The following is a 27,496-nucleotide window of genomic DNA, read 5'->3' as shown; positions in this document are numbered from 1 at the left end:
CTAGCACTGACAGAAGAGGGGGAGACAGAGAGGAGGGGGTTCTTATCGAGCCACTGGTGGATCGTACCACCAGCCGCACCGAGCCAAGGGGACGTGAGGGGCCATAGCTGACAGGGAGGGCCCGGCCGACTGCCTCCAAACCTCCCTGCCGTCTGCTCCGAGATGGTCTCTCCCCGCTCTGATTGGACGACGTGCTTCCTCCTTCATCAAAATGTAAAATTCCAAGACAGAGAGAGTAGTGCATCGTTTGTGTGTGTGTCTGTGTGTGTGTGTGTGTGTGTGTGTGAGAAAGAGAAAAAGAGAGAGTGTGCATGTGAGAGAGAGACAGACAATGCAAGAGAAAAGAAGATGTGCATTTGAGAAATACTTGTCATGCAGACTAGTATGACTGTGGGCATGAATTTAAGTGTGTGAGTGTGTGTGTTGATTCGAATGTGTGTGTGCGAGTGTTTGCGCCTTTGCGTCAGGGAGACAATATACAGGATGCCATTGTCTGTGTGGGCGTGTGATAGAGGAAGAGGTAGTCGAGGGAGAGAGACACAAGACAAAGAGAGTGAGGGATAGGAAGACATCGTGAGTGTGAGTGTTTCAGTGTGTGTGTGAGAGATGGAGGGGGAGAAAAAGAAAGCAGTGTGTACGGCCTGAGAGATGTCATCATTAGTCTCTCTGCAGTGGTTGGTGTTGAGCTGCAAAGAGCTTGTCAGTCAGTTTCTGTCACAACATGTCACTGAGTGGACGCGTGTACACACACACACTTTCCCAGAGGGAGATCATGTCAAGATGGGGGCCAGGCTGCTCTGACAAGCACATCCAAAACCTCCCCGGTAACCTTTCACCCCCCCACTCCTCTGCCAGACGCAGGATCAATCCCCAGATTCATATTCATATGAAGTGCAAACATCTGATTTTTACAGGGGGGAGGGGGGCAGGTAGAGGCAGTAAAAAGGGCGAGAGAGTGGCAAGAGGCAGATGGCAGCCGGCGCTCACATACAGCCGAGTCTCATGAGAACTAACCGCTGAAATAGTGCTGACTCACTGCGCTCTGAAGGCCCTGAAACACACGCAGTTCAACCGCCATGTCTCGTGTGTGTGCGTGCACGCAAATCTACCCCGAAAATGACAAAATCGACAGTGCGAGTTTGAGGAAAATAAGGCCACACAACGAATGGCGTTTTGCTGGCGTTCAATCGATCTTCGCGATCCCCTGCAGAGGGGAGTTTCACCCTCGCACATAAAGCAGACCTTTCCTTATACCCTGGCTTTTCTCTGCCTCTTTCTCCTGCTGCCGATTTAATTACCTTCTATATTTATCGGAGCTCAAGATGCTATTTTGGTTTCGAGACTCTTGTCACTGATATCGGGAGGCTACATTATTCAGAGTGAGAGCACTGGGGGCCATCAGACAGAGCAAGAGCACTGCTGTTAACCCTATGGAGAAGGATGTGTCGCACGATGTGTGTGTTTGCGTGTTTATTCCCTTTTGCTCATAACATAAGGTGTGGTCTGTGTTTCTCCTGTCTCCATTTTGTGACTGCTTCATCTCAGATCTCTGCTTCAACCAGAGCATCGAGAGAAAGAAGACGACTGTTTCACATGGGACGCACTAACACTGTCACCGACGAGTTACCACAGACAAAAACAAAGAGCCGTGTCCATCCTTGTGCACACGCGTGCACACAGACACGCACGCAGCGACAAACTCAGTAGGTATAGATCGCTGTCCTCCATATTTGGTTGTGATTTATGATTGCTCTTCAGCAGAGGCCACAGTCATCTGGGAGATGATGGCCATATTGATCTGATAAACAGTTTCATTTACTGCCAAAGCCTGCCATTTATACGCACACACACACACAGAGCAAAGACACATAGGTTCACAGCAGGAATAACCCAGCTTTCTGCTTCATCAATTCCTCACCTCCTCCTCCACGTCTGCTTTCCTGTTTCTCTGCTCTTCTTCTTCTTCTCCTTCCCCCCAGGCCACCTCGCCCTCTCCTCTGCTCTCAGCACGCTTTAACCCATTCCACTTCGGCCCTCGCTCTCGCTCTTTCTATCAGCACCGACTGTCATTCACCTGGCAGCAGATGCCACGCTCCATGGCCTCTTTGTTTCTCCTATAAATTCCACAAGGCTTCACGTTAAGCTTACGTTATGGTTTGCCGATGTTTACCAGCAAACACAAGAAGACCAGACGGTTAAGGTTGGGTTAAGTTTACCATTACACGAAACAATGCACAGAATATGATCACAAATCAAAGAATAGATTTTAAGTCTATTTTACTGCAAAAAAGAGGCAGTGTAACTGTAACCCTTTGCACAGGTCGCACAAACACCATAAACCTGAAGATTTTCAAGATACTATATCCAATGCAGATGCATGTAAAGGCACCAATGTCCTTTAATTTGCAACTTTTCCGGTACAGCGTCTGCTGATGATGTCTGATTGCTCCAATTTTTGCAGCGCTGATACTAGTACAGTGTACTGACAGCTAATGAGCAGCCGTCCTGTCTCCTGCACACTCTACCCAGGCAATACCCTCACCTAAACCAAACTAAGTATTCTCGGCATTTCTCTGCATCCACAAAAGCACAACTTCACACAATGTGCTAATCTGACTTTCTGACTCTTTGGTTTGTGTGTCAAAACAATTCTAGTCACACAGACCAGCAGTGCTATTTAATACAACATGAAATTTATCCTCTAAGTTATGGTCACCATCAGTGTCCAGATCCAGAACATCTGGAACTCAAAATACTCAAAAGCCAACGCACCAAGATCAGAATCTTGAACACCAATTGTGAAATCTGTGTTGCTCTATGATGCAGAATTAATAAGATACCGATGTTGATCAACAGCTGGCTGAGGAAACTTTTAAAGGTCTACTGGCTCAACAAGATCTGCAATTACGACCTGTGGGGAAAAAAGTGAAGCAAGTACCTGTAGAGGGAGAGATGGGAAGAAGATGATGAAGATGGACAGGAAGAAACCAACCAACAACATCACCACCAGACAAGCCCTGATGTGGAAGCTCCAAGAGAGGCCAAAGAATGCAATGCATCGCAACAAGACCTTTGAAAGAATACAAGAAATTGATACACACCTGACATCAGATTAAGACTATAACTCAAAACTGAACACCTTGGAGGATCCCTTGTTGATGGCCTACACCCCAGGAGGAATGCTGGGCATAAGTAAACTGATTGGTTTACTTATGTCAAAGTGTCGAGTACGGTACGACAAAAGTACAACTTTAGTGTGTAACATTACTCTCAAAAATAAACAAGGCACTTTGTGAAGTCTCCAAGTGGCATCCTAACTAGTTAACCTTTATACAGTAAGAAGCTCTGAGAAGAAAGCACACCACGGCCTCCCATCATCACCCACTGAAGTGCAGCAGAGACTCGGCTATGCCGCGGCGTTTTGTAGTCTCTGTTGTTGTGCTAGCTGTTACATTTGGTGCAGAATCACCTGCGTCAGATTTACCTGACCATCCTTTTTACTTACATGTCCACGCCTCACCAGCAGCGCAGAACCAAGACTCCTGTTTATGTAGGCCTGCCACAACATCCCCAGTTATAACTCCCCGGTGTTTGAGCTGCTGTTTTATGATATTCACTTCATCTTAACCAACTTGACCCGTCTTCATGAATGCATTTCATTTTATAGTACTTTTGCATTAACATAACAGGTTTTGCTGTCTCTGTGACGACTTGCTCTTCTACCTGCTTTCTGAGTGGTGTTTGGAACTGCTATTCACACTTTTAATGCACATTAAAGTCTAAAAAGTTGGGGTTTTTTAAAAATTGCATTTGCATTTGTATGCAGCTGTTATCAGCAACTGATGTTAAAAACTGCACATGTTCAGTCTGCGTCGCTTTGAACTGAGGCCCGCTGTGAAATGAAATAGGGACTGCTCTATCTAATTTAATTTTTTTTAAAACTGATGTCAGGAATTAATCCAACATTAGAAGGACTAATGTTTTCCTGAGATTCACCACCATTTAATTGGTGTGAGGGGTCAGGCTGCCTTAATTAGACCTTCTGTTACGGCTAAAATTAGTAGGAGAGTTTAAGTGTCTGATGACAGCCAAAACATTTGTGCTAAGGCTTCGACGCTCTGAAAAGAATAAAACTGTGGCATGAAACTCTGCATATATGTAAACATTATACATCATCACTGAACAGCCTTCATTAAAACTGGTAAAACTCCTTCATTTATTTATAAATAATGCCAAAACGAGTGGAACTGAAGAAAAAAACACCACTGAGTGTACAATATATTCCCCCCACAAGCACATATACACAAGCACTAACCCATACACACACTAGAAGGCTTTCAGTTTCTAAATCAATCCCACATCCGTAGCTAATGCAGTGCTGGGCCCTCTTCAGGAAGCATTAGGCCTATTAGTCAAAGTGTGTACGCATTCCTGTGTGTGTGTGTGTGTGTGTGTGTGTGTGTGTGTGTGTGTGTATACAAGCCGCACATTCAGCAGTAGCAGATCTCGGTGGATCCTGTGGGGTCAGCAGGTGCAACAGGGAATGAGGGACCATCTTGTTGTGTGTGCGTGTGCGCGTTCCCTCCCCTCAATATCCTCCGGGCTCTTTATCGCTCTAAAATTATCCTCCATTTACTGGAAGACAGTGGACGGATGGAGAGAGAGAGAGAAAGAGAGATGTGGACACTCTAGTTTGAATGTCTTCCTGGATCACTTATGGGCGCAGAATGAAGAGAATAACAGGCTAGCTGCTTTATCGAATAAACTTATTTCATAAGTGCAGATGAGTTAAGAAGCCAGACTGGAAGGGTGGTAATGCCACAGCTAACCGGGTGAGACATTTCAGCTTCACAGAATAACTCATTTGTCAGATCAGACACAGCAGGGAAGCATGAACCTACTGTAGCTACACTGAAACATCGTAGCTGCTACAGCTAAGCATACTCCCCACGGAACAACTCTGTCTCTCTTTTCACCAACACGTTGCTAACCCCAGTGGGATTGTTACGATTGAATTATTTTAAATACCTAAAAATGAGAGTGACAGTACACTCTGCAAAGTGACTTGTGTTGTTGTTCTTCCACTGTAACGCCACAGTGAACAGAAGGAGTGAATACTGAAGTGAAAAGACTGTCAGTAACAGAGATACCACCTTGACCTGCGTAACAAAGCGTGTATATTTGCACAGAATGATGACTGTGGATTTTGTTCCCTGGTCTGTTATTGCTTTAGGGAGGGATCTCCTCACAGTCAGTATGGACAGGAGGAATGATTACAGTGACCTGAAACTGTCACTGTGTATAGGCGTGTGAGTACTGTTAGACAGGCTTGAAAAATGTGAAACCATCCTTTAAGGAAGTGAAACTAAAACTAAGAAGACTTCTAAGTAACAAATTTAAAGGACATTTATTTGATGCTCTGCAAATAATAATCCTATAAACTAATCCTTAATAGTCTCACAATCAAAAACCACCTATGACTTTTGCTAGTAAGACTAGTAAAAACTGTCTGTAGTAAATTTATCTTTATCTTATTTCTATTTGTTGTATCACTGTCTATAACAACAGAATGATCAGAATTATACACACATACACACAAAACCTAAACTGTAAACTTTAGGTCGTACGTATTTAACCTGTAGTTTTAGGAGACATGTAATAAACACTTTAATCTATATCCTGTTTGTAAGTCTAAATTTACACAGACTGATCGTTTAACCTCAAACTGCTGCCGTTATATCCGTGTTAACTTTGTTGCCCAATAATTTTTAATCTTAATTTTTCTTCTTACAAATACAAGATGGAAACTAAATAAAAACTATGATTAGGTGTATCGGTGCTTTCGTCATTAAATAAAAATGAGATGAAAAAATTCCTGAGAGATGAGATCCAGTCAGAACTAATTAAGTTGTGTAGAAAGGTGGATGATCCAATCAGAAGTAATCTTTTTGTGCAGGAAGGTTAGACACGCACGTTTAATTTGCCCCCCTGGCTTTTTTTGGTTTTTTGGTTGTTGGTTTTATTTTCTGAGGCGGTACGACGAGCTCCGTGTTTCTCATGAAAATGCAACGAATTGTGAAAGCTTGGGAGGAAGGGAAGAGCAGATGTACGGACACATTTCACACTTGATGTCAAAGAAAATAAGATGCACGGCAAACTGTGTGAAGCAACTCTCACCGGTAAAAACACGATGAGCCTTTACACTTTGTATTTTAACTGAACCCACTCCAGATTTAGTCTGTTATAAAAAAACATATTAAACATTACATTTAAAAACAGTTTTACATTAAATTTTGTGAAACATGCCGTAGGGTTCATGAAGCAAACACAAATGGAGCATAGAACATAATGCAGCATTCATGGGAGAGTGGGATGAAATTAAGATGATAAAACAAAAAATCAAAAGAATTGGGATTTTGTTTTTAAAAGAAAACATGTAGATGCTAATAATCAATGTATGTGTGACGATGTTAGTGCAAAGTCTCGTTCAGATCAGTCCACCCATGAAGGAGGAGCTAGGGCACAGACAGACATATATACTGACGTATGCTGTGGTCGTTACAGTAAGATACTGGGCCTCGTCTCAAGCCCTCAGGTCATCCTGTCTGAAACCAGCTGCTTTAGCTGCGATCCACTCTACTTTAATCCCCTCCATCTCTGTGCGCACGCACACACACACATATGGCAAAAATAAAGAAAACAGCATAACAGGTGCCTTATAAACAAGCCATGGCCTGCAGTTGAGATGCCGTGCAATCTGTTGAAATAAAGGACCGACAGCCGCAGTATCTCAAAATAAAACTCATCTAAAGCAAGCTCCAGTTACGCTCGTGTGCAGCTAAATGTTGATTTATATAAGAAATAAAGCTGTGTGTAGCCTGGGTGCTCTTTAGGGTTCACAGGAACTACAGCTACCTGCAGCAGGCCTCCCATTAACCCCCAGTTCAGATGGTTTGGATGCTCTCGAAGGCTTCATGTTGAATTAATAGAAATTCTGAAAAAAATAAATAAAATAAAATAGTGGTCTCTTTCGTAGGGATGCACGGATATATGCGCCTATAGCCCAGCACTGAGCTGAGTACAATTTTGATTGTGGTGCCTCGACCTTTTGAAAAATTCAAGGACAACATGTCTCTGCTGGACTATTCCTAATGGAATGGGAAGCCGTTTCTGGAGAACCGCACTGTTGTTGACTTTTTAAATTTTTTTCTTTTCGCTGTGAAGTTTTTGTAATTTGATTGAGGTGCTGTGAGAAATCTGAAAACTTCAGCAGATGAGACGTGCATGAAAATCAAACAGAAATCAGTGTCATCTGCCCCTGATTTAAAAATAAACATCAAAGTCTGTCTGTAAAAACCTGTGTCACTCCACTTGGAGGAGTCACTAAGCAAAGAGTAATCATGTTAGTCTGTGTTTTAGTGGAAACTTTCAGAGCCTGGTGATATGGCTGAATGCTGCTCTGAGGCAAATCCCAAACCAAATGCCTTTTTTTTCCTGAGAAATAAGATTTTTTAACAACAAAAATATCTTTCAAGAGCGCTAATTAGACTCAACGTCACAATCGAACACTCAAGATCCATCCTTATGTGCTTTCATCTTACACGCAGACCTCCATTTCCCCTTGTGACCCTCCATCAAGCGTCCTCGTACACCCTCTTCCTCTCTGTATTTGTCCCTGAGGGTTCTACCATCCTGAGCTGGATCAAGTCTCAGTAAAATCAATAGTATCCATGCATGCAGCTTTTGCATGACCACTTGAACATACACAGACACTGGCGTTGCTTCACCTTCATATATATATAATTAGAAAAGTCTCTAAATGATTATTGTCATTATCCCCAGACAAATTAAAGTTTCTTTACATTATCTCATGATGGACACAGGTGTTAATATCAGGAACATCCATAGTAACCCCTGTGGTGGCTGACGGGGCCAGCACAGAGTTTTTTGATAGTATGAGGATAGAAATGAGGATGGAAGACGGAGAGTGTCAGTGGAAAAGTGAGCGAGAGGAGAGGAAGAAGGAAACAAGTGCAGAAAGCGAGACAGTCAGACTGGCCATTATAAATCATATCCGCTGTTGGCGCCGGCCACGTATCCTAGCAACCAGACAGACCCTCCGCCTCTCCTCCATCCCCATCTCTTTCTTCTGCTAACAGCCTGGTCACTGTTATTACCCATACTGCACTGGGCTATGGCCCATAAACTCATGGCAGAGTTTGGTTTGTGCTTACAGTTTGCAGACTGATGTAAGGAGGGCTTGTACTGAGCAAAGCTGCACACAGTGCTCTCTCACTCTAACGCACACACAACATGTGACTGAAAATATTACAGTACCTTCAATCACTGTATTCTGTATGGTTTTATTCATTCATTGATTTGCAATATAATCCACAAAAGAGCACAAAATTATGGACAGGTTTAAGAAATAGATGATAAATGACTCGTAACAAATTACATTAAGAAAAGCATACAATGTCACACACACGCCTGTGTGGACAATAGCTATGCTGAATATCAACTCTTTGGCTACATTTATATAAATACAATGTTGCTAACTCTGCCGTCTGTAAAACATGGAGGAGGCTCTGTCATGGTTTTGGGGGCTACATTTGAACCAGTGGTGAAAATCAAAATTTATGGAGATATGAACACAGGAAAGTACAATCAGATCACTGATCCACCATGCAATGCAATGTGGTTGCATCTGATCAGCAACAGCTACATGTTTCTGCATGACAATAACCCCAAACACAAAGCCACTGCAGTAAAAGCACACCTGGAAAAACACACGACAGTCATGGATTTTTTCCCCAGAGCTCGTACCTCAACATTTTTGAAGTGGTGTGGGATCATCCTGACATAGAACGGAGCAAAACGCACCCAACATCCAAACAAGAGCTTTGAATGTCCTTCAAGAAGCCTGGAGAACTATTCCTGAAGACGACTTAAAGAAATACGAGTAAGCTTGCTTAAAAGAGTTCAGGCTGTGTTAAAGAATAAAGGCGATCCATACCAAATATTTCAAGCTCATCAGAATTGTGCCTTAGATGTTGTATTTCCATGTATGTTTACATATATTTATATGAACTACTGAAATTTCTAAGCACTATATAAAGAAATGGTGGGTGGCTTGAGACTTTTGCAAAGGTCTGTAATTAATAAATCAACATTTAAATTATCCTGCAATTTGCTGGTTTTCTGATATGCATCACTGCATGAGTTAGTGATGAAATACAAGTCACTAGACTACAGTTCAACAGTCATACACTTCGAGATTCCCCTGCGTTTTTTCATTTTCATTTTGAAGGATTGTTTTCAAAACACCTGCATCCTGACATTCACCTGCTGTTCAAACCCTCTGTTTGTGAGTGGCAGCCAATCAGAAAAAAATGGTATATCTGTAATAAGCTAAAACAGTTTATTGCAGACAGAAAATGAACTGTAAGTCATGCTGTAACTCTAGTAGAGTCCACCAATAAAAAAAATCTGTAAAAGAGCAGAATAGCGCTCCTTTTGTATGTAACCTGGTAGTGTATCTTACTGGGACATAATTTAGCCTTTATGCTCTTTTGTGTGAAAATTCAATAGCCTTTCTAACAGGAAACGATGCCACACATGTAAAGACGTCATTACGTCAACTGCAACTGAACAAAAATAATAATCAGAATTGTTCCTTTTATGTTGCTTTTAAAGATTTTTTCACACGTGTCTCAGCACTAAATATTTTACAGTAGTTAGCAACGCTTTGATGTTTTTCCTGTTTTTGTACATTCTATTTTGGGACAATAGCGCACCTCTACAGCACACACTTCTTTATGCTTTAAGTACTCTGTTTTGGGGAAGTACACTTAATCGTATGCCCTTTCCAGTATAAACACATAACATACTCAAAACCTGCTTAGCATTACAATGTCGTATTGATTGGGGACTCAGCTTCAGCGTGCCTGACTCCTGTGGTTACTTGACATCTAAATGCAGTGTTTTGGGATTGTTTAGCAGTATTTTTGTCAGGTAATTTAAATAATGGGTGGAAACTGGTGGAATTTTTTTGCTAAACCTTAACCGACATACAGAATAAAACTTGACTTAAAGACGCATCTAAATATCAGTGTAAAGACCTCTGGGAAACTGTCTAAATCTGATGCATCCACTCTGATGTCACAATAAAGCCGCACACCTGCAGCGATTTCACACTGAATTGTAAAGGTTTTGCCATATTTTCTGAAATTTCCTCTTGATTGTCCCAGGACTGGTGAGACTGAACAGACTCTTTGTTTAAGTCAGTCTGGTGCCAGACCACGGGTTACTGATTTTGATCCTCAGATAAAACAAAAGGCTCGAGCTAGCATGACTAGCACTTGGCTGTGATGCTCGACGAGCAGGCCGGCTCTCTGCTGCAGCTTTATGCAGTCTCCTCACTAAAAGCTTCACCCAGTTACTGGTCTCCAGACAGTTACGGGCTTACCTCTTCTCTTTGGGCTTGGCTACTGCCTCATTGTCTACTGGCTTATGAAATTCTGAGTACTCAGCAGAGTGAACGGACAGTAACACACAGGGAGAATGGGTGTGCGCATCTATGGGAGCAAAGGAAATGAAGCACTCAGGAACCACTCAGTCAACCCATAGTCTGAGAGCAATCACAAGTGGGTGGTATGAGAGGAAAACTGTGTTTGAGGAATGAAGGACAAAGTTGCCAGAGAGTGTGTGTCTAACTGTGCATGTGTGTGTGCTTGGACGTATGTGTGTGTAAAGGAAGTACGCCACCTTGTGGACCAGGATTGACAGGAACCTCCTGCTATTGTCCATCTGTGAGAGAGAAAATGAAAGCACAGGTAGTCAAATGTTGGTTTTTCCTTATATAATGTACTGTATTTAACATGGGCAATTTGCTGGTGGGGATCAGGGGTGGATTTCCATTCTTTGGTCTACATATCTTTGCCTCAGGCTGCTTAAACAACAGCTAAACCTAAACTAAAATTACTTTAGCACTGCAATGCTATACTGCAAACAAGGCTAAAAGAATTCAGCTTGCACCGAAAATAAAGACAATACTGTCTGGGGACCAAATACATTTCGATCCGTGAGAGAAAAGAAATGAAAACAATCCAGAGCAGAGGACAGCAGTCGACCAGCAAACCAAACTGTTTTCTTACTCTGACACGTAGGAAAATACTGTAGCGACCAACTTATTTATTCATTTTACTGGTGATGGCATGTTGCACTGTTGCATTTTAAGATGTATGTTAAATGTTGAAGAAAGATTTAACAAACAGCGTGGACAAATGGCGCTACAGTAAATACAGATTTGACATGTTAAAATACCATTTAACCCTTTTCATTGTGCTTGACTGTGTGTACAAAAGGCCAGTCACACAGGCCTAGCCACACGGTCATGGAGTGGTCCATGACCGTGTGGCAACTGCTGCCGTGAGGGAAAAATCTCCATTTTTCAACTGGTTGGTGACTGGTTCCTGGAGGTTGCTGGCTGTTGTTAAAACTGCACTCACAGGCCTAGAGACCAGTCAGTGACCCTCCTGGCAGCCATTGTCGCTAGATGAAATCAGACACAAAGAAGGTGTTGCACCAAAAAAACCTTTTGGAATTGCTTTGGTCACTAGCAGATTGATGGAGTTACCTGTAGGTTGCATGTTTGTATGTGAACACTCACAAACTACTCTTGGAGCTGTAGTGAAACTATGAAAACGGGAAACAGAGATCGTTTGCTTTCAAAGTAAAAGTTGTGCCTTTTGAAAAGTGTTGGGTGCTGAGCTGAGGCACAACTTTCTTTTACTTGAAAGGTAAACCTTTTCAGTCTCGTTTGCACTTTTCACAGCTTGACTAAAGCTCGGAAAGTAGTTTGCAAGTTTTTGTAGAGAAGTTGGCGTCTTCCATGTAAACTACAGGTAACTGTGGTAACCTTACAGTGACCAAAGCATTTACAAGGAGGTTTTAGGTGCAGCACCCTTTTTGCAAGTGATTTCACACAGTGACACCCACCTACCTCCAGGAACCATTCACCAATCTTTTAGGGAATCTACAGTTTTTCTCTAGTGACCAGTGGCTATGTAACGTCCGATATAGTGTATAACTCTTGAGTTACGTCGACATGACATTCTGCGTGAAAACTGAGATACCTGAACTATTTTCATTTTTAAAAACTGGTTTTGTATCATTCAGTATTAATGGTGCCCTCGCACATGTGCAAGTTACCCATGCCATGTGCACCAATGCTGCTTCCATACCATCATGTTGATATCTGTTTGATCATTTTTTTAATCTCTTTTTTTTAAGGTATTCTAGTCTTAACCTTCATTTATGACTGTATTCACAAATTGTGCTTTAGAGGTGTTCCTGAGCCTTTGCAGTGATTTCACATGTAGAATAATGGTGCTACCTGAGGGGCTGAAGATAACGGTCATTCAGTATGCATTTTATGGCTTATCCTTTGCTTGCATGGACCACTCCTGAATCCTTGAATGATATAATGTACTGTAAATAATTAAATCCTTTGTCATTTTACATCCAGAAACTTTGCACTTTAAATACATGCCCTCACATGCTTTCACAGAGTGTTGTCCCTCAGTTATCTTTACATGTGAAAGAGTCAGCCTGCCTAGGACACTCTTTTTAAAACCAATTATGTTACTGACTTGCTTCTAATCAAGCTAATTAGTTGAGATGGTATCACACATATATTTCAGTCTTTTTGTTGTCCCTTTAGAACTTTTTACTTACATTTTACTCAACATCGGATAACATTTTGCTGAATTCATTAGCAGACTGTTACTCGATGAGGCTTTGCAAAACACACAAATAACCTTTAAATGTGCAGCTAGAACACACTAACTGCAGGATAATTTCTTGAAGGACACTCATGAGCTTTTCAAGGCTAGCACGCCTATAAATCTATAACGCCCTCCCTTTAAGAATTAATGAGAATCACAGTAGAAAAGTAGAAAAGATAGTGAAGGGACTATTCCTGCAAAAACATAATCATACTTTACAGTCACATCCTTGAAGATAATGAACTTTTCATGTAATCTGCCTTATCTTAAATTATACTAAGAAAAAAGGATTAGAAAAAAGTTCGATAGGGATCCAACGTGACTGATTTTCTCTGTCCATTTTAGCCTGCATGTAAGCTTGAAGGGGGAAAGAATATCCTTGGGTTTGTCACTACAATACCTAAAAAACAGATGTATTTAAATTTTATATACAGACAAAAAAGGCCTCTGGCTAAAAGGGGGCCTGCTGTTTGATATAATTTAAATAAACTACTTTTTACAGGATTACTTTTGTCATAGTAGCGATAATGCAGATAATAGTTTAATATTTAAAACAGGCTTTAAACAGTTGTTTCTAGAATTTTTTTTACAACCTAATATAATATTATATAATATTATAATATTATGCAAGTGGCATTAGTATAAACTTTTAAGGGAACAATACATATTTTTGGAAATGTATATAATTAAGGTAAACAGTTTAAACACTCTCGTGCAGGCATCTCATTATTTGCAACTTATGCTAATTAGCATGCCAAAGCTAGCTCTAACAAAATCCGAGTGTCGCTGGCAACTCTTTAAAAACGTTTCGTCCTTGGTTTAAGCGTTTTATAGCCTTCATTAGTTCGGTTGTATTAAACTATATGAGATGCTGTGCGAAAGAAGCACATTAACAATATAAGTTACACAAAGTCAAGAAGGTGACGTAGCTAACCTGAATACAGAGGTTAAAATCATGTTACCTTCAATACAGTTGGAAAAAACAAATATGAAGCGCTGAAAATGCCAACTCCAAAGAATTAAATAACCCCAAGAATTAAATGAGCGGAGGGATAGCTGAACTCTAACTTATTATGAAATGTACAGCATTCTAATTAAGCAGCATGTCGTTATTATGTTAGGCAGCTATTTTTATTTTCCGTCCGAATGTACTTGAACGCAGCACCACAGACCGTAGTTTTTCAACAGGTTCGTAAGCTCGGGAGGAGACCCTCACTGCAGGCTACACAATGCGAAGGATGGCGGAGGAGCTACAACCTGCCAAGGAGCAGAGGTGAGTTGTTTTCGTTTCTTTCTTTCTTCTTCACGTTGGACGTGCTAGTTGTTTTTGTCGTTTTGTTTCTTCTCAGCGTGAATGCTGTTCATTTGTGTGACAACGAACACAACTTTGTTCTCTTCGTGTGATCCCGCATTAGTGTATTCACAGGTAGATTTAAAAAATAGATCCATCCACACCAAACCTATAGGAAAACGTGTCGTGTAAATATACAGGCCACCCGCTTGCTGGCAAACGTCCAAAGTGAAACATTTTCGAGCCCGAATCTTCCTGTTAATTCTGGCTGCTGTGTGAGTGACTTCCTATACAAAACTTTATTGTAGAAAAAATACTTTTAATCTTATCTTAGGGTGACCAAACGTTTTGCACTTGTTGAGTTGTAAAACCCTATATGACTTTTTTTTTTTTTTTTTTTTTTTTAATTTCACCATTCATTAACCGCACAGAGAAGGCATTGTTAAAATATGTTAAAGTTTTCTTTTAAGCAAACAGTATTATTAAAGTTCTACATGACTCGGCCAAGTGTCCTCTGTTTTTGAAATCAAAATATGGTCATCCTATCTTATCGGCGTCTGCCTTTGTCCTCCAAATGTTAAAATCGTGCTGATTTAGAACGCATTTGACCATAAGTGACCCAAAATGCACAGAACAAAGACATGTTTGGGCTTCTTTCTGGACATTGATTGCATGTTGTTGTCAAGTACTGCATACCAGCAGCACTGATAACAAAAATATCATATAGCCAAAGGTCAGTTTATTGTTGGGTTTGCACGTGCTTTATGTGTCCTGCCTGCATGTTTTTGTGTATCCTTTCTGTCTGAGTCACAGTTCCTGGATATCAAGTTGGCTTCCCTCCTGGTGTCCCACCTCTCCTTCTCAACTAAAAGATGCCGAGGAAAAAATCCTCAAGAGTGAGTGTGTCTGATGTAGCTGTTTCCAATCTGTAGTTTATGTGTTTCATAAAGTCAGAGTTAAAACAGTTTCTCTATCCCTGCCCTATAATCTTTTCTGTCTGCCGCAGCTGTGAAGCGGCCTTTCTCCAGGCAGCATGTTCGGATATCGAGCGGCAACTACCTGTGGACCTTAGCTTTCTCCACGCAGCAGCAGCAGTCAGCAGCCCCATGTGTCCCACAGCCCCCAACCCAGCCCACCACTCCTTTGGTTCTGCTGCACGGCTTCGGAGGTGGTGTCGCCCTCTGGGTTCTCAACCTGGATTCTCTCTCCAGCAGTGGACCGGTCTACGCTCTAGACCTGCTGGGCTTTGGCAGGAGCAGCCGTCCCCAGTTCAGCACCGACCCCAGGGAGGCCGAGGATCAGTTTGTGGCAGCCCTGGAGGAGTGGAGGGAGAAGGTGGGGCTTCAGGAGATGGTGCTGCTGGGACACAACCTCGGAGGATACCTGTCTGCAGCCTACACGCTGAAATACCCACACAGGTGCTTTGTGTGTGTGTGTGTGTGTGTGTGTGTGTGTGTGTGTGTGTGTGTGTGTGTGCGGGTGAGAGGACACAGTGCCAGGTGGTTTTCTAGTTTAGCCATCTCTCTCTCTTTTTTTTTTTTTTTTTTGCACCACTTGCCAAATAAGCTACAAGCCCATATATTAAAAAAAGAAGTAAATGTGTGCAGTTTTAATTGAATTTCTACATTTTAGTTTGTACATTTGATCAGGTAACTGCATGTGTGTGTATGCAGGGTAAAGCATCTGCTGCTGGTGGAGCCGTGGGGATTCCCAGCACGCCCAGAGAACCCCAACCACAACTCCATCCCAATGTGGATCAGAGCAATTGGCGCCGTCATGAGCCCCTTCAACCCTCTGGCCGGTCTCAGACTGGCTGGACCTCTAGGTTGGCACACACAAACACACATTGAACACACACTGAACAAACACATATTTGTTTCTCTTACGCATCTGTGTATTTTGAATGTTTTCAATTTCTAAGTGACAAATTATTACCAGCAGCGATGGGGTTGGCTTAAAATGTCCCAGTTATCTAAACCATGCCATACCACTGTTCTTGCATCATTTCAAAATTAATCCCCCAGGAAAGAAAATAATTCCTATAAAAACAATACGCTTTTAAAAAATACAGTAAGTATTTTAAATACTTCCATCCACCATGCACTTCCATCTTTATGCTTACATGAGCTCAGGTCGATTGGTAGAAGGCTACGGAGGTATTGCCAGATTTTCTTTTTGCTAGCAGTGTTTTCCAATTCTCGCACGGAATTCTGAGACAGTTCCAGGCCAGATGAGATGTATAGTCTTAACTTTCGAGTTCTGGGTCAATCCCAGTGTCTTCTGGCCGGGAACGACCCGAAAACCTCCAAAGGAATTTGCACAGGAGGCATCGTAATTTAAATACACATATACCTTCTTTCACAAGAAGCCCCACCCACCTGCTGTTATATATTGTAAATATTCTGTCTGTGTGGGGCAGCCAATCAGAAGATAGCTGGGCTAAAGAGAGAGGATCTAAAACTGTTTATGGATGAACTTGGATCAAAATGACATAAATATAGATTACTTTACTTACTCTGGAAGAGTCAAAGAGCAAAAATATGAGGATAAAATTGGCACCTTAAATGCCTTTAATTAATTCTATGGCAACACCCCCCCCCCCCCCCCCCCCCCCCCCCCCCAGCTCCTTCTGAGTCGGGGGAGCACCGAACATCAAACGTCTGCTTGAGGTGCCATTGTTCTATTCAAAGGTCTGAACTGTAACTAAATCTCCTTCTTTTTTTGTGCGTCTCTTTTAGGCCCGATGCTCGTCCAGACCATCAGGTCAGACTTCAAGCAGAAATACTCCTCTGTGTTCAGTGACTATACTGTGTGTGACTACATCTATCATCTGAATGCCCAGACTCCGAGGTGACGAACATTTTAAACCATCCGTGCACAAATATGTCCATTCTCAGAAGATCTTAGGAGCTTGTGCATTTTTCTTTTCTATTTTTTCATTTCAGTGGCGAGACAGCCTTTAAGAACATGACCGTTCCCTACGGCTGGGCTAAGAGGCCCATGCTAGACAGGATTGGCCAGATCCAGGTTGAAATTCCTATTTCTTTCATTTATGGATCCCGGTCCAGTATTGACAGCCACTCTGGATATGCATTCAAGAAAACCAGGCGAGATGTGGAAATCCAAGTAGGTTCTCTCTTTTACATTTTGCACCTTTAACTTTGTCAGCACAAGGTTCAAAATACATTTTAAGCAAGATTTTAAGCATTTTTAGTGCCTAAATCTGCCTGAATGTATGTCAAGTTACTTTTATTTGCCTTGTGGAACGGTGGCACCTTTATCTCAAAACTATTTCGCCTCCACTGTGTGTGCGCTTGTCAGGTGATCAGAGGAGCGGGCCATTATGTTTTCGCAGACCAGCCTGAGGACTTCAACCAGACGGTGCTTCAGATTCTCGCCAGGACGGAGGAGAAATGGAAAGGGGAAGGAACAGAGCAGTGAGAAAACACACAGGAGAGCCAGAGAAGTGTTATACTGTAAGACTCTTCATCAGTGCTGGATTGAGGATTCATCATTATCTGTCTAATACTCCATGAGGCCCAGCGTCTGAAGTCAGACGGTGCCACAGGTTTATTTATCCTGCCTCGAGCACATACAACAATTTTGTAAATAATTGTGAAATGCAGCCAGTGTTGCATTTGTTGCTAAATGTTTTTGAGATTGTGGGAAGAGGAGCTGGGTCTAACATTTTTCCTAGAACTTGTTGGGAAACTCTTATCAAAAAAATGAAGAAATGTCATCTCAAGGGAATTAGTTGTTTTCTGTATGGATCTAGACAAAGTAAACAGACTGTTCCTTTTCTGACCCCTCACCCGCTCTGTGAGAGATATGAGGGAGAAGTAAGTGGGGCAAAGGGCTGGATGGGATTTTCAGGAAACCTTTTCACTTCTAAGAAGAGCCGCTGTGACTGTGTGGAAAGTGACCAGCAGATGGCAGCACAGTAACAGCGTGCGTGCATCAGCGCCTCTGTGTTTTGCACACTCGTGCCAGCGAATCCCACACAAAGTAACCTCACATGCATATTGAGTTGAGTGACCTACTCAGGAGACCTGGACAGTGATGCTCTAAGAGCAGTACGTCGCTCGGCTTGCTGCTAAGTCACAACTGCAGTGACAGAATAGGGTCAGAGATGAGTGCTGGACTAAAAATAGGACTTCTGTTCAAAGACGCATCAGCATGAAGGAAACATGTTACTGCGAGACATTAATTTTGTGAATGTGTGAGTGTGCAAAAATACTATTATCTGTCCTTTTGTTTGCTCTTTTTCCGGTCGTATTGTACACTCCATTAAATCCATTTTTAACCCTGTTTATTGTATAACTCAGTAAATTGGAGAAATTCAAGCTTCATCTTCTTTTGTAATTTTCCGCATCAAAATAAACACTACACAATTCAAAACACACACATCAGCCGCAACATTAAAACCACTGACAGGCGCAATGAACAACACTGATTATTTCAGTTTGCCTGGAAACCTTAGGTCCTGGCATATATTTGGATGTTACATGCACAACCTGCCAAAACACTGCTACAGACCCAGCTATGGCAAAGAGATATTCTCCCCAGCAGGAAAATACACCCTGCTGCACCTTAAGAAGTATTCAGGAAATGCACTGAGAAACAGTACAAAGTAAAATAAAATTGCACTGAGCTAAATTTATGGATTTTATTTATCAACTTGCTTTATATTGAAACATACAGATCCTACAGTGTAAGTGAAACAACCCCAATGATCCAACAATTAAAAATGAACAAGAGCTTGGCAACAGTGGGGAGGAAGATGGGAGAGTGGAAGAAGAGAAGAAAAAAAGAGCACACTGATCAGAAAAAAATACAAATTATGAGAGAGAAAAGTCATCATTTTGATAGGCAGACGATGGGATGCCATATAAATGCACCGAGAGTGGAGTTCAAGTGCTTAGTGCATCATGGGAAGTCCCCAGGAAGCCTGAGTCTATACAAGCATGATTAATCATTCAGTTTTATTTATATAGCTATAAGTCACAACAGCAGTCACCTCAGGCTGCTTTATATTGTAAGGTAAAGACCCTACAATAATACAGAGAAAGCCTTATGAGTAAGCACTTGGCAACAGTGGAAAGGAAAAGCTCCCTTTTAACAGGAAGAAACCAGCAGCAGAACCAGGCTCAAGGAGGAGCAGCCACCTGCCACCACCAGTTATTTTCAGATAATATGGTTCTGTGAGATCTTTAAGATATAATGATGTCTGGTTATTCAAGACTTTTTATAGAAGGAGAAAGTCCTTGTTAGGACTCCTCACTCTTCAGGGAGCTTTTTGGACGACCTGATAACAAGGAAGTACACATCGAATTTAGAAGTAAGAAATGCATTGACTAGTTTTCCGCATCACTAATTTGGGTGATATTTTATCAGATGGAAAAGGCGGCTTCATAAAGGCTTGTTTAACATTGAAATTAAAGGACAAAGAATCAAGATGTCCCCCAAACTCCACAGATCTTATTAAGCATAAGCGACGTTGTGCAAAGATGATTCACAGAGGCGCCATCTACCACCCCACAGAGGTCTGGTGTCCGTGCCCTGATGAGTCAAGGTTGTTTTGGTGACCCCGTATCTTTGATTAGAAGCTAAATATAAAGTATAGCCTGAGTTTTGTTTACAAGAAAACTTTAATGCTGTAGCGGCATGCTGAAGGTGAAAGTTGGCACTGAAGGTTGCACTTCACTAGACTGAGCAGGAGATTATTTGAATGTTATTTCTGAGCTTTGAGCGCCGTGGCCTTTACCGATGTAACCCCTCTGTTAGCTCTGCCCGTCTCCATCATTACTAAGACATCAACCCGGCCCACCCGAACTGTCTCCTGGCAACAGGGTAGCCACAGAGACGGAGTCGTTTAGATTGTGGACCTGCAGGAAGCGATGCTGTGGTTGGACGGGGTGATTATGGGTTGTTTGTTTTTCTTGAAGACGTCGGATGGCTCATCATCAAAGAAGCGAGGACCGTTCAGCAGGGGCTCCACGTGCACTGCTTTTTTTTTGAGGACACACACACACACACACACACACACACACACACACCATGAGCACAGACCACTGTCCTCACTTGCTTAATAGACCTGGAGGCTTACTCATCGTGTCTCTGTCTCTCTCTGTCACCCACTCAGTCACATGGACATGAAATCATTTCATTACAAAAAAGGGAAACAAGTGAGAGAAGTGACAGGAGCTTTCATACTGGGTTTGGATATAATAGAAAGCCTGAGGGCCTGAAATAACTGCACATAAAAGGTGTGCGCCTACAGAAGTGCACACTGTGCCACTGCTGCCGCCAGCCATTGGCTCTCGGTGTCGCTTTAATCAGCAGAAACACACACAGGCTGGAGCTGCCAAAGCATCAGGAAAATTGGTGTTTCATTTATTTACAAGACTGCAGTAATGTTGCATATTATTCTGACTATTTCCGGGTCGCACAGCTGTAAGTTTGCTCAATGCTCGAACACTTTTCTGCATACATTTCTTTTTTTTTATGTGCAGTTAATCCATCAGACAGTTTTCCAGGATGATTTTTTTAAAGTCCAAAACATCTGCTTAGCTAAATGCATCAATCACCACTTTGACAGACAATTAAGTTAATTTTTCATGTGGCAATCAAACAATGTAATTAGATACATGCATCATTCACAGGCAGCTCCACTCCCCTCCAAACAATCCGAACAATAATAGTTAGCCCATCGGTGACTGATGATATTTACAGTCTGGGCGTTTATTTTTAGCCACAGAAGTAGGAGCCAGACAGACATTTGCACAACAGAAAAGATTGTGCGGAGTGAAATCAGTGTAGAATAAAAAAAGGTAATATCTTCCTTCCTTTCTTTCTATCTGTCTGTCTAGGGAGTTGAAATATCAAAGATCTGAAGGGTGCTCTGATTTTTTTCCCCAGAACTCCATAATGTTCTCAGCCTTTATGCAGCGAGAGCACTTCACAGCACATCGCGGCTCTCACGTTACACGGAAAGCGCCAGAACTTAATGATCTCAGCACTTAAATTCTGACTGAGCGCTTCAGGGAAGACTAACAGAGCCACAGCCCCGAGTTTGCCATCTGGATGGTTGTTCTCTGCACGCGTGTGGCACAAAAGCTGGTGATGTGATGACTTCTCTTCATCTCGCAGAAGGACTGAATGGAATCCAAAGAGGCATTAAAACTTTTTATATTAAGGATCATCAGCAGTGACATCACTGGGACTGCTGCTGAAGTAGCAGTGCTACTGATTCATAAAATCCTGTAGAGGTGATAATTTATCTCTCTTCACTGAAACTATTGATCCTGCAGAACTAAATTTGGACTCAGAGCTACTTCCTGTCACCAAGCAGATTTCCACGCTCGTCCCAGCTGCTGGTTTACTTTGATTTTAAAGCACAGCTAAGCTTTCTTTACCCACATATATATGCATAATCTGTGGTTATTATCATATATTAAATAATAATACTAAATTAAACATTGATTATTTATAACCCCATGTCAAAGCTGTAAACATATGTATGTTTATTTGGATCACTCTGCTTCTTTGTAACGGATTAAGTGGAGGGACATGATCACAATACACCCCTGACCTAACCTGCCATCCCCATGTGTGTAAATTGGTGGAGCAACATTGGTACTCATTTTAGGCCACTCCCCTGATAAATAACAGCAAATCACATACTTCAGAGGGCTATACACTGGTCACCGTTTGCTTTCTTGGGTACATCTTGCTACAGTTAACAGGTTGGACTCTCCTTTTAGCTCAAGAACAGATTCAACAAGGTGCTGGAAACATTTCTTAAATATTTAGGTCCATGTTGAAATGGTAGCATCAAGTCAAAGGTATGTGTCTAAGGATTGAGATCTGGTGACTGTGGAGGCCTTTAAGTACAGTGAACTCACTGTCATGTTCAGTAAACCAGTGTGAGATGATCTGAGCTTTCAGACATGGTGTGTTATCCTGCTGGAAACAGCCATTAGAACATGGTCAGCCACAATACTTGGGTAGGCTGTGGTTTATAAATGATGCTTAGCTGATACTAAAGGGCCCACAGTGTGCCAATAAAATATCCCCCACACCATTACACCACCATTAACAGCCTGAACCTTTGATGTGGGGTGGGATGGCTTCATGATTTCAAGTGATTTACTTCAAATGCTGACCCTACTTTTTAAATGTGGCCGCAGAACTCGAGACTCGTCAGACCAGTCAGTGCTTTTCCAATCTTCTGTTGTCCAATTTTGGTGAACCAGTGCGAAATGTGGCCTCAGATTCCTGTTCTTAGCTGACAGGAGAGGAAGGCTGCACACCTTGAAGTTATTTGAGTTACTGCTGCTTTCCAATCAGCTTGAAGCAGTCTGTCCATTCTCCTCACCTCTGACATCCACAAGGTATTTTCACTGCTGCTCACTGGATATTTTCTGCAGTAGATCAGCAGTTTTTGAAATACTCAGACCGACCCATCAGGCATCAACAACAAAACTATGTTCAAAGTCTTCTTTCTTTCCCTTTCTGATGTTCAGTTTGATGTTTAGCAATGACAATGTCAGTTTTATTTATATACATTTCATTAAACTCAATGTGTTTAACACAGAAGATAAAAACCTATGCAGGTGTACAGTGTCCTTAGGCAGTGAAAAGGGCAAAATAAAACTTTGAAAAGTAGTAAAATAGAAGTTAACATAAACACTCATAATATTGAGTGTAGGCCTGTGAAATCAAAACTGATTTTTGGAGTCATCTTGACCATGTCTACATGTCTAAATTGCTGGCATGCTGACATTGGCTTTAGATATTAGATAACAGGTATGGCTAACACAGTGGGAAGTAAACATATATACACTTTAAAATGCCCTTGACTTGCATAAGGGGACTGATTATGTCCAATTCCAGTTCCATATTTTTATACTTTGACTCTAGTGGAGTATTTTTTCCCGATACCTGGTTCAAACAAGCTTTCTTCTGATTGGCAGTAGGTGGGTGGGGCCTCTGGGCTCAGGTTTAATCCATGTTTAATATGAACATCGACCATTGCAACCGCAAAGCCATTTAACCTTTACATACTGTTTGGGTCAAATGTGTCCATTTATGACATTGGATTGCTGTAAAAATAACATAAATCTTATGGCTGTTCCAGCTGTTCCAGGTCAAATTTCACCCATGTCAGTGTGTGATTCATTTGTCCTGGATTTTATTCACAATTACAGGTCAAAACGAGAAAAACTGTGATTTTAGTAAAACTTGAAACTGTGAAACTGCATGTGTCATGTCTGTGATATGCTCTATTGGACAGTAGTGACACAGTTCAGGGGAACTTTTGACACTGTCGTGTGAACTGCCTGTGTTCCCGCCACATGTGCCCAGGTTCCCACGGAGACAGGCACTTGATGGTCTTTGAAGGATCATAGAGAAATCTCAAAACACAGGAAGAGTAAAACAGCACACTAGCAATCTTGTATGGTGAACATGAGGAAAAGCAGTTCTGTGGAGGTCAGAAGGTGCCACGGTCGAGAGGCAGATGAACTGTTTAAACCTTGACTTGTAAAAAGCTATTCGAGAGGCCACTAAGACTAAAAAACACTATATGAATGCAAATATATTTAAAAATGTAATCTATTTACGCTGAGCCAACTGAGATTAAAACACATATTTAAAGAGGAGTCGGGAAAGTCATGAGATTATAATGAGGGTGGAAAACACATGTGAAAATCCCACACATGCTAGGTTTCCTACCACTGCTCAGAAAGCAGACTATTTAAACATTGTAAATCAACCTATAGTTCAAACTTTGGCATAGATTTTGACCGGAGCTACACTGTGAAGGCATGCGCTATGAATAGTATAGTATGTAAGGGTTTATAGTGCACTTGTCAACTGATGCAAGAAAAGTTTCAATCTCTTTAATGCAATTTTACTTTAAATTAATGCTTTGATGAAGAAACAGTTTTGAACTCTTCTATATTTTTTTAGTTTTAGCGATCATTTCACCATCTTTCAGTCACACTGCTCTCGTTTGTCTCTTCACTGTCCACAGACACTCTGTCTTCAATAAAGATCTAAAAGCAAGTCAACAACTACAACAAATGGCAGGGTTATCATTTATCATTTAGGGCATGCCTTGGAGTTGGTTAATTTTTCAATTACCAGTTGCATGCAGCGTCCCCCGGTGTTTCTCAATCAGATCAGCCTTTAAATGGCACATCCACTTGCAAAGCAGCAATGGTCAAAATGCAGAACTTGAGGCCTCAAATGAGTTCACAACCAACAGGTAACCCTGAGTGGCTACAGCCGTCACAGTCTATGAATTTGCTTCCAAACATCATACCTAAAAATAAAGTTTTATATTTTTTAAAAATAGCTTGATTCTTAGCACGAGCTGCACTCTCTGGTGCACATGAGACTTTATATATCTGTTTTATGCACAGCTTAGTTCTCACCATGACTAATAAATTGGCCTGGGTTTGTAAAATGAGTGGAGTCCTACTTTAAAACTGAACAATGAGTGTTTATCATTCCCCTGCAGGTTCTTTATACCATATGTGAAAACAGACCACAGGCTACTATTGTTAATTATGTTCAGACACAAAGGGCTTTCTTGCCAGAATTTCTGCCTTCGGGTTGAGAATTCTCTGTGGGTTTGGGTAACATCCAACAGGCCTTTGTCATAGTTAAGATCAATTAAAACAGCTTTCATAACCAACAGGATGTGGCTCTAGTGGAGGTCTGCCATCCCCACTGATGTCCTTGCAAACAGTAACATCTGCATTGTCAACCCAACTCTAAGCATCTTTGGACTACTCTTCCAACACTTAGAGCCTTATCTCTGCTTCCAATGTAGCTTCCCCCACATAAATTTCCTGGATCCTGTTAGCGCCTCTGTTTCTTGCTCATAAAATTTGAGTTTCACAGGTTTATTTGTTGTTAAATTGCGAGAATGCCTGTGGCACCTTCTGTGTAATATCTGTGATAAGTTTTCTTTCTCAGTAGCAATTTCCTCCCGTTTCCCCTTTTCCATGCTGTCACGGCTAATGAAATTTGCCTTTAATTGATTCAGATTGAATTTTCCCCTCTCGCTCTCCCTCCTGCCTGGCAGTCCTTGAATTTGCATGGTTGACATGAGCAAACAAAACTGCTAAACTATGAATACACTTATCAAATGAACACAAACACGTTTGCGTGGTTAGTTTTGTGACGACATTAACTGTATAAGACTGTAAAATTATGTCATGTAAGACATTCTCTAGCCCAAACCTTTGGCTTAACTCTAACCTAAATCTCACTGCTCAGTGCTGTAGAAAACTGAAACTGGTCCCCACAAAGATAGCCGAGCAAGTATACACACACACATATACACAGACACAAACACATCACTCTCAATGTCAGATAAAAAAAGATGGCAAAACAGCGTGTGTGTACTCAGAGATTAACTGCTGTGTGTGTGTGTGTGTGTGTGTCTGTGTGTGTGTGTGTGTGTGTGTGTGTGTGTGTGTGTGCTGCTGGTTGGGAATAGTCACAAAGAAATTAAGTTTTAAAATAACAGAGGAGTGCAGTGTCTCAGCAGGCTGCACTTAGCCTAAGAGGTGTCCGTCTGGCTCACAGAAATTGTGTGCTGCGTTGTGCGTCTGTGCATGTGTGTGTACTGAGGGACTTTGTTTCTTGCAGCAGTTTTATCAGCCGCTCCGCTGACAGCTCGGTGGCAGGAGTTCAGCCTCACCATTCAGCTCCTCTGACAGTCAGATTAAATGCGCTGACAGATACAGCTTTCAGTCTGCAGCTTAAGCCGCACAGAGACCGTACATCGTAAAAACACACGGCCACACCCATACCGAACGACTCGTTTAGTAATCAATTGACTGTTGTGTTTTGTTGTTGCTTTGAATCAAGACTTTACACACTTAGCTCCATAATTGTTTTGTTCAAAATCACATTCAACAAAGGGCAGACTTTCAGCTTAAATTCAATGTGTTTAACAAAACATTTACATTATGATGGACATACTGTTTAGCCATTTTCATACACAGTCCTCCAGAGACACAAAATAATTTGATAAGCTAACATACGTAAGGATTTTTAAAATAATATTTAGATGAAAACCCTTCGGGGGCAATGACTCCCTGAAGTGTAGATCTAACAGACGTCACCAAATGTCTGGGTTTTACTCTTTGAGATGCTCTTCCAGGCCTTTATTCGACCCCTCTTTATTTGCTGCTTGTTTGGGGGTCTCTCTGCTTTCGGGTTTGTATTTAATAACTGAAAAGGATGCGCTGTTGGATTGAGATTGACTTGGCCATCGAAGAACATCCCAATTCTTTGCCTTGAGAATCTCTTTAGTTGTTTTTGCAGTGCAGGCTTCTTTCTCTCGAGTGTAACCAGTGGTTTGTACCTTGCTGTGAATGACCTTACTCCTAACATACTCCTATGTCCTAGAAAGTGTTCTTGAATTGGCTTGATGTTGTGAAGTTGCTTTTCTTCTCCATGGAAATAATTCTGTCATCATGCCCTTTCGTTAAGTCATTCTGGCCTTTTGATGTTGATTGTGCCAGATTGCTGATTTGGCCTTTACTAAGGTTTTTACTCTTTTTCTGATGGGTTTATTTAGGTTTTTCAGTCTCATTTGCACTCAAATGTCTTTCAGCTTCATAAGTGAAATGATGGTAAAAAACTATAAAATAAAAAATCAACTTCAGGTATTATGTCTGGTCCCGCTGCCATGAAATAAAAAAGGAACAAGCCTCAGCTGGCTGTGAAACTGCTCTTTGGTGAATTGTCCAATTATTTTGAGCCTCTGAAAATGGAGACTGTGTACAGTAACTGTAAATTCCTAAATTGTTAATGCAAAAATATTTGTAAAACCTCCTTAATTAAACCCGAAAGTGTGCATTTCAGACACTTCTTAAGTGTTCACATGTGCAGAAAGCTAACAAGAGAGTGTAGAAACAAACATACGAAGGTGTATTTCACCACTCAAACTACAGTTCATGTTAGAAGTGCAATGATGTATTTTTAATACTAATGAAACAATAAGCTGGAAGCGCCTCGATGTATTGCACCCCAGATGTGGAGGCAGTTATAACACCCCAGAAGTTATAGACCCACACCTGATGGTTATAAATTCAATAATTACTCCCTTTTAGCTCTGTATTGTTGAGAAATATCTGTCTCTTTAGTAGCTGCATGCTCCACTAAGTTAACACTGTTCACAAGCTGGTGGCTAACTGAGTTTGACTGCTGTTTAGTGCTGGGCAGGTAAAGTACAGTTGGCGCTTAGAGTGCTTGCTGCAGCCAAGAAATGACACTGTGAGCTGTGAAAGAAATGTGCTACAAAAAAGACGGGGGGGGGGGGGGGGGGGGTGTATTCTGGCAATGCTGTAATGCTGTTCATCATTAGGAGCAGTCCCTTTCAGTCTTTTTTCCA

General features: G+C 41.6%; 1 protein-coding gene across 1 annotated transcript; it reads left to right on the top strand.

Annotated features, from left to right (window-relative positions):
• The first annotated feature begins 13,924 nt into the window (after positions 1 to 13,924).
• Positions 13,925 to 18,422, top strand: LOC146362587 (1-acylglycerol-3-phosphate O-acyltransferase ABHD5-like). Its single transcript, XM_084920086.1, has 7 exons — positions 13,925 to 14,061; positions 14,893 to 14,975; positions 15,086 to 15,497; positions 15,753 to 15,904; positions 16,818 to 16,929; positions 17,025 to 17,205; positions 17,401 to 18,422. Exons 1-7 carry the CDS (start codon positions 14,018 to 14,020, stop codon positions 17,518 to 17,520), a joined length of 1,104 nt encoding a protein of 367 aa, XP_084776212.1. The 5' UTR covers positions 13,925 to 14,017; the 3' UTR covers positions 17,521 to 18,422.
• The last annotated feature ends 9,074 nt before the right edge of the window (positions 18,423 to 27,496 follow it).

This window comes from Perissodus microlepis, chromosome 22 (genome assembly GCF_051167445.1).
Source record: "Perissodus microlepis isolate ML-2025 ecotype Zambia chromosome 22, ASM5116744v1, whole genome shotgun sequence".
Lineage (NCBI taxonomy): Eukaryota > Metazoa > Chordata > Actinopteri > Cichliformes > Cichlidae > Perissodus > Perissodus microlepis.
Note: the sequence above shows the minus strand (reverse complement) of the source record. Positions and strands in the feature narration are given on the sequence as shown.

Coding starts and splice junctions, on each gene's coding strand:
- LOC146362587 (XM_084920086.1), top strand. CDS start 14,018: ATGCGAAGGATGGCGGAGGAGCTACAACCTGCCAAGGAGCAGAG. Junction 14,976..15,085: donor CGAGGAAAAAATCCTCAAGA/GTGAGTGTGTCT, acceptor TGTCTGCCGCAG/CTGTGAAGCGGCCTTTCTCC. Junction 17,206..17,400: donor GGCGAGATGTGGAAATCCAA/GTAGGTTCTCTC, acceptor TGCGCTTGTCAG/GTGATCAGAGGAGCGGGCCA.